Source organism: Zingiber officinale, chromosome 6B (assembly GCF_018446385.1).
Source record: "Zingiber officinale cultivar Zhangliang chromosome 6B, Zo_v1.1, whole genome shotgun sequence".
NCBI classification, from domain to species: Eukaryota; Viridiplantae; Streptophyta; class Magnoliopsida; order Zingiberales; family Zingiberaceae; genus Zingiber; species Zingiber officinale.
In genome coordinates this window covers 59,273,429-59,280,941 of record NC_055996.1, presented here as the reverse complement: position 1 = coordinate 59,280,941, position 7,513 = coordinate 59,273,429, and the positions used below count along the sequence as shown (strand labels likewise).

General features: G+C 36.5%; 1 protein-coding gene and 1 non-coding gene across 2 annotated transcripts; one reads left to right on the top strand and one right to left on the bottom strand.

Moving 5' to 3' along the window:
- Positions 1-519: 519 nt before the first annotated feature.
- LOC121993333 lies at positions 520-626 on the bottom strand. Its single transcript, XR_006115195.1, has one exon. It is a non-coding gene; the product is annotated as a small nucleolar RNA R71 (small nucleolar RNA).
- On the top strand, positions 523-6,753 carry LOC121991015. The gene is made up of 3 exons (XM_042545047.1): positions 523-1,423; positions 6,447-6,559; positions 6,724-6,753. The coding sequence occupies exons 1-3, from the start codon at positions 523-525 to the stop codon at positions 6,751-6,753; spliced, it is 1,044 nt and encodes a 347-aa protein (XP_042400981.1).
- The last annotated feature ends 760 nt before the right edge of the window (positions 6,754-7,513 follow it).

Here is a 7,513-nt window from a genome sequence, read left to right as displayed (position 1 = left end):
TATTGTGAATCAAATTCTGCAATCTTGTTCTTGTATGCGAAGATCTAACTTTGTAGGTGATCTACTACCTTTTGATCCCGAAATTGATAGAACCTTTCATAAAAGGAAAACCTCACAAAGACATTCAGAAGAATAAGTACATTCAAATATGGAAAACAAACCACTTAAAGATTATGCAGCACCTTATGCCAAAGGATTTCGTTCTAGCATTACAAGACCCTTTGTTGAAGCTAATAATTTTGAGATCAAGCCTGTGATAATCAGTATGGTCCAACAGAATCAATTTGGGGGTGGACCACATGAAGATCCTAATCAACACTTAGAAGTTTTTATGAAATCTGCGGAACTCTGAAGATGAGTGGTGTTGCATCTGAAGCTATGAGATTATTATTGTTTGGGTTTTCTTTAAGAGATGGAGCCAAGCAATGGTTAAATTCCCTACCAACAAATGGCATTACCACTTGGGAATAGTGTGATCAACAATTCCTTGATAAATTCTATCCTCCAAGCAAGACTGCTCATATGAGAAATCTTATTGCAAGTTTCAGACAGTCAGACTCAGAATCTTTATTTGAAGCATGGGATAGATACAATAATATACTCATACAATGTCCACATCATGGATTAGAGAAATGGCTAGTGTTGCATACATTTTATAACGGCATCAATTATCATACTAAGGTGTCCTTAGATTCTGCTGCTGGAGGGGCACTTATGAATAAAAGTTTGGATGAAACCGAAGATATTATTGAAAGTGTAGCACAAAACTATCATGAATGGGCCACAGAAAGAAGTGGAGGCTATTCCTTTTCAAATCCAACTAAAGCATCAGGAAAATTTGATGTATATGCAATTACTATGATGTCTGCAAAACTGGATGCTCTTACAAAGAAGCTGAAAAATATGGGAGCAAATACTAGCACAGTCAATGCCATAGTATGTTGTTGTGAAACATGTGGAAGTTCTGATCATGCTCAAGACTCATGTCCTTTAGTAGCTATTTCTACACAAATTAATCAACTTGAGCAGTGTGATGCCATCGTTAGTTACAATCAGAGACAGAACAATCCATATTCAAACACATATAGCCTTGGGTGGAAGAATCATCCAAATTTCTCTTATAGAAATAATCAAGAACAAAGACCATCTATGGGGGCTAGACCATGTTTCCAGCCTGGGCAACAAAATTTTCAACAACAACCTTCTCAGAGCAATCAAATTTCAAGATTGGAGAAAATGATTGAAGAGCTCATCTTGAGTCAAAACAAAATGAAGCAAGAATTAAAGGTGCTAACTCAAAGAATTGATAATTCAGAAAAGCACCAGAAAATTCAAGATAACCAAATTGCCCAAGTAGCTTTATCATCTTCAAGAGCGTCAGGACAGTTTCCAAGAAAGCCTGATCTTAACCCCATGGAACACTGTAACAGAATAGAACTTAGGAGCGGACGGACCTTAAGTGATCCTCAAGTGACTGCTCTAAAGGGATGAAAATTAAAGAAGAGCTCTCTCCTCCAACACTTGAATCAATTCAGATTCAAGATGAAGAGGAGACTATCAATAAGGTTGAAAAAACTCTTCCACTTAACATACAAAGTCAAGTAGTCCTTTTTCCTCAAAGATTAGTCATGCTGAAAAAAGATGAAGAATTTGGCAAATTTCTAGACAAAGTTAAAGATATTTGTGTGGAAGTTCCTCTAATTGATGTTATTCAGCAAATGTCAAAGTTTGCCAAATTCCTGAAGGACATCAAGTCCAATAAGAGAAGGAAAGGAGACATTGAGACCATAGCAGTTACCAAGGAATGTATCGCTTTATTCGAAAAAAAACTTCCCCGAAGCTCAAAGATCCAGGAAGTTTTTATATACCTTGCACTGTAGGAGCTGAATTCATAGAAAAAGCTCTTTGTCATTTAGGGGCGAGTGTAAGCCTCATTCCGTATTCAATTTGTAATAAGTTAGGTTTCAAAAACTTTAAACTTACTACCATGGCACTGCAATTAGCTGATCATTCTTGCAGGTACCTGATAACCATGATTTTACTGCATTATTTTGATTCATTTATGCATGGTTTTGATGTTGGTTTCATATTTTAAATCATGGTTACATTACATTTTTGTACATTGCATAGATTTTGGACTTAATTGCAAATTATATTATTTTTGGTGTTATTTGATGCTAATATTTGATTCTTATTTTGTAGGCATCAAAAGATCTTAGATTTGGATCTATTTGGACCGGAATTGGGCTCGAATCGGAGTTCAAAAGACAAGATCAAGCTTTGGGTCGATTTGGGCCATTCATCAAGAATAGGAGAGATCTGGACCATCCGTTGAAGATCTGGCCGATCCAACCTAATGGGGAGCAGATCTGAGCCATTGACGAAGATCCAGAAGTTTTGATGCAGATCTGAGTTCATCTAGCTATTGATCCAGCCCGACTTAATCTGGGCCGTTCATTGAATACTGTGCAGATCCGGGCCATCCAGTGATGATCTGATCGATCCGACTTAAGGGAGAGTAGATCCAGACCCTAGAACAAGATCAGTACCTTCAGATCGGATTTTGGGCAAACTTTCACCGTTGATTTAGCTTCAAATTAATCCCAGCCGTCCGTTCAAATCCAGATCTGATTCAAAACAGAAGCTACAGTACCCAGCTTCCTTCGTCGATCTCCACAGCGCTGTTCTTCTTCGTCCCGCGGCGTTTCTCCGGATTCCGATCCCTTTCCTTCTCCTTTCAATCTCCCAAGCTTCAAACTTAGTGGAGGACTTCTCGGCGGCGACATCCCGATCATTTGGAGCCATCGGAGAGTGTTCTCTCCGGTGGAATTTGGCTCGCTGCATCTTCCTTTTCCAGCTCGATTTGGCGGTGGTCCTCCAAATCCAAGCTCCGATTCCCATCAGCAACATTCGGAGGTGGTCTTCCGGTGTTCCTGAGCTTCACTCGACGTTCATCCGCGTTCCACAGCCTTCCATCAGATCCAGAGGCAGATTTCTAGATTTTCGGCATTTTCTTGGGTTTTGGGATGTTCTTAGCTCGTCGGGGGTGGTCCGTCGGCGTTCTTGAGCAATCCTGGAACTGATACACTGTAGAGAGTCTCCACTGCGGTCCGAAATTGGGTGGTCTCGACTTTGGCACTCTTGTGTGACGGCTTGAGTGTGAAGTTTGGTGAGATTGGTTGTGAGTTGGATTGGTTAGGGTTTAATTCATTTTGTTATTGTTTTTATAGCTTAGCACAGATTACTTTTATGTTTTATTATATTTTTAGGCAAGTAATTTAGCCTTTCATTACCTTGTTGTAGTTTAGTTTAAGTTTTAGTTGATGCTTGGTTACTTGTTTAGTGTTTAAATTCTAAGTTAGGGTTTCATTTCTGTTTAGATCAGATTTAATTGTGTCTTGCTCTTTTATCCTTAGTTTAAGTGTGTGTCGATGGTTTAATCACAACGTAGAGTGACAATACATTGAGGTTTGATTATTGACACATAGTTAGGTTTTACTCTTGCTTTAGATTAGTTTTTTTTATTCGCTGTGCTTTTCATTTGTTAGATTTAAATTCAAATCTTAAATCCCCCCAACTCCATTTTTATATCGAAAACTCCAAAAATAGGAAATAAAGACAATCCTAAATTACATTCTATCGTTGGTTCCTCGAGAGCGATCCTGGGCTCGTTACTACAACATTATTGCGAAATTAAGGGGTTCAGTGAAATATTAAATTGTTAATTTGATAAGCCTATTTGTGACATTTAATATAGATTTTAGGCTACATCAAATTTTGGCGCCGTTGCCGGGGATTAATATGCAATGTTTGGTAATTTTAAGATTGTTTTGATTGCTTTTATGTTTATATATCCATGTGGTTGATTTTATTTGTTCCTGAGTCTTCTAATTTTATTTGCTAGTGTTTTAGTGTAAGAACAGGAAATTCTATTTGACCATGGATCCATATTATTCATATTTTGGAGATTGGAGGGAGAGACAGTACTACCTACCTATGGAGCAATGGAATAGGTATGAGGATGTACAAGAAAAATTTGCAAAGTCAATTTGGGAATGTAATGAAGTTATGCATCAAATGAGAGAGCATCAAGAGCAACAATTTGCAAGGATACAGAATATTCAGAGTCAGTTAGATCAGATTGCGTCATCCATTACTCAGTTACAAGCACAGAACGCCAGTGAGGAGATGGAAAGTAGTGATTGTCAGGCCTGACCCTACTTCCATTTATTCACAAGAATTTTCTAGTTTAATTTGTGATGATGATGTAATTGAACATAATTTTGATTCTACTGATGATGTTGCTTTAGATGTTGTTGAAGATGCAGGTATTGTTGCCGAAGATGATTTAAGTGTAGGGGAATGCTTACTGGAAGCATTACCTCAAGAATCACCAAGAATAGAGGATGAAAGTGTAGGGACTTGTGCTATGGACCCAAGCACCCAAGAATCACTACATGAGGCTGAACATTCACCAGAACTGGAGTTTGAGCCATTAGTTGATGATGAGGAGGTAATAAACACCACTCCAGGTACCTTTCAACACGATAAGGTAAGTATTTTGTGTAATTTTTCAGAAAATTTTATAGAGGTACCAATTATTGATTTTATTAGATGTGATGCATTTTTGGATATATCTTTTACCCACACTAATATTCTCCTATTTTCTTTTGATCCCACATGCGTGTGGGAGGTGTTTTCTTTTATTGATGTTGTAGGAGAAATTAAGCTTCCGGAGTGGGTGCTTAAACTGAACCGACTTAGACCTCCAGAGAGAATTTTGAAAGGAAAAATGAGTAATAAGAAGAATTTGAGTAGAACCATGATTACTCCACTTCCGGGGTGGCTTATTTTTCTAGATCTTCTTCAGCCATCGGGAATTAAAGGGGAGTTGGTTCCAATTTTGCTTGCTCTTGCATTTTAATTCAAGCTTTGAGTTTAATAAATTCTTTACACGTTTCTTTAGTTTCATACTTTGCATTTTGCAATTTTATTTTCATACTTTGCATTTAGTTTGGTATACATAGCATGTCATTTGAATAAAATTTTCCATGAATTTTTCTAGTGATACTTTTAAGATGGTAAAAGCTTCTTAAATTTGATCATCAAGTTTAGGTCATGTGACATGATTGAATGCTTATCTTACATGAAATTGGTTAAAATGGTGGTGGATTTCAAATTGATTAATTGAGCATGTTTGCATGAATATTACCTAGAGATGACCACTTAAAGCCTAAACTCTATTATTTTCTTTGTGTGACATGCACTCATAGCAAATTAAACTCTAGAACTTGCTTAGTTTCTTTTCAAAGTCACAATAGCATATGTATCCATGAAAAGAAAGGATATTTGTCATTTTTATTCCATGTCCACCATAAATTCTAATTTCTTTCTCCACAATTTTCTTGAAGCAGTTTCATCTAGAATTCGAATTCTTTATTATCTTTGCTTGTCATTATTTCATTGAGAGTTTGGATGGATTGCTTGATGAGTTAACTCGACCAAGATGTGGATAAAGGTTAAGTGTAGGGGAGAATTGCATATGCTTGAGATTAATGGAGGAATTTAATTGTTTGGAAGTTCTTGAACTTGTGAATTTAAGTTGATGGTTGCATTGCTTGAGGTTAAGGATGCTTATCAATTTTGGAGCAGAATTCTCAATTCCTATTGCAGTTTAATTGAAATCTGAGAAGTGCTGTTGAAAATGCAAATCAAATTGTTATTTTCTGAATGTTAATGAAGATATACAGGGATTAAACTTCGAAGTTAGGTGAAGTGAAAGTAGCTTAGAGTGAAGCAGATTGCAGAATTCAGAAACTTCATGTTTCAGAATTGTGATGGAATCTGGAGTCTGATTTCTACGTCCAAGAACTGTTTGAGAAAGTTCTATGCAGCTGCTGAATCTACAAGAGTGGTGTTGGGCCCTTGTGAATCAGTGGAAGGCAGTTTCCAGCTTTTGAGGAATGAGGATTATGCCAAGTGTGCCAAGTTTCTTTGCAAATTTTTGATTCAATGGAAGACTCAAGTAAGGTTGGGGAGTAAAATTTGATTTCTGAGATAAGAATTTGATGCTAGAAGAATGAACAGCTACACTAGCTTGAAGAGATGCTGGATTTTCAGATATGGAAACTTAACTGAAATGCAAATAGGAAAACTGCAGAACATGAGAAGTGATGTTATTTGGTATCAAGATGTATCAAAATCTAGTGGCAAGTTTTAACCAGTGAGAAACTCAAGTTAAAGTTTTCTATTGTGCTGGAACAAATAGTATTCTTGCTTCCATGACCTCGACAAACTTTATAGCAGAATTTCAGAGATAGAAATTCAGAAACTCAACCTGAACAGCAGAAATGCAGAAAAAAAGTGAGCTTTTGTAACTACTGAAATCTAATTAAAATGGACCAGAATTCAGAATTTAATTGTTGGGTGTAATTGCACTCATGAAGCATGTGAAGATAGCATCGTTTACTCTGGAAAGTTGAAGAAAAGAGCAGCAATTGACACGCAGGATAGTGAGGAGAAGCTGGAAACAGAATTCAGTGTTACAGAAGATGTGCAAGTGTGTTACCAAGTTTCCTTTGCAAAATTCTCTAGACAATAGAAAACCCAAGATTTGGAAGCTGCTGTAAATGAACAAAAGGTGAAGTTGAGGCTTTAAACAGAAATGCATAAGGGAGTTTGGAAATGCAGGAAATTATTTCTGATGCTTGAACATTTGTTCAGAATTTTAGTTCTAAAAGTGCAGAAATATAGATGAAACTGTTGAAATTCAGCAAAAGTGTACTGACTGATTTCTGAAATTATTCAAGTGCATTGCACTGTTTATTGCCGAGCTAACTTGCTGATGTTGCTGAACAAGAGTTGAAACTCAATATTAAATGAAGATTGCAGCAGTGGACTTTTACAGCAGCAAGGAGCTTGGAAGAATGCAGAAGCTGCTGATTTCTGGAATCTTTAGGGCTTTGAATTTGTTTGATTGGGTGCCAAATATGTTGCTGCTCTTTTCAAAGTCTGCGGAATATTGTTTTCTTGTCAAGTTAACTCTGTTGTTAATTATCAAAGAATCTGTTAGCTATTTTGAAATGGATATCAGAATTTGCAAGTAATGTGAAGTTGTTTGTGCCAATATTCCTTTTGAATTCCTCAGGACAGTAAAAGATCAAGTAGAGCACTTGATTTTCATTTCCTAAATAAGATGTTTCTGACATTCTATATTTTTGGTAGATTCAATTCTTTGAGTTCTTGCTCTATTTAATATACTAAAAGGAGACAAAATGTAAGAAGTCAGAATTCAGGAAATGTAATCAGAATCTGAGGATTAAAATTGAGGTATCAACTATTGCTTGTATGTTCCAAATTTCTGTTCAAGCTGCTGACCAGTCAAAAGTATCCAACATCAGATTCATCAAACCATTAGCCCAAAAATTTAGATTCAAAGAAACCTAAACTTTGAATCTGAATAGAGTTTGAATTCTGAATTCTGCACTTAAGTTCCCAAATTCTGCTACAAAGT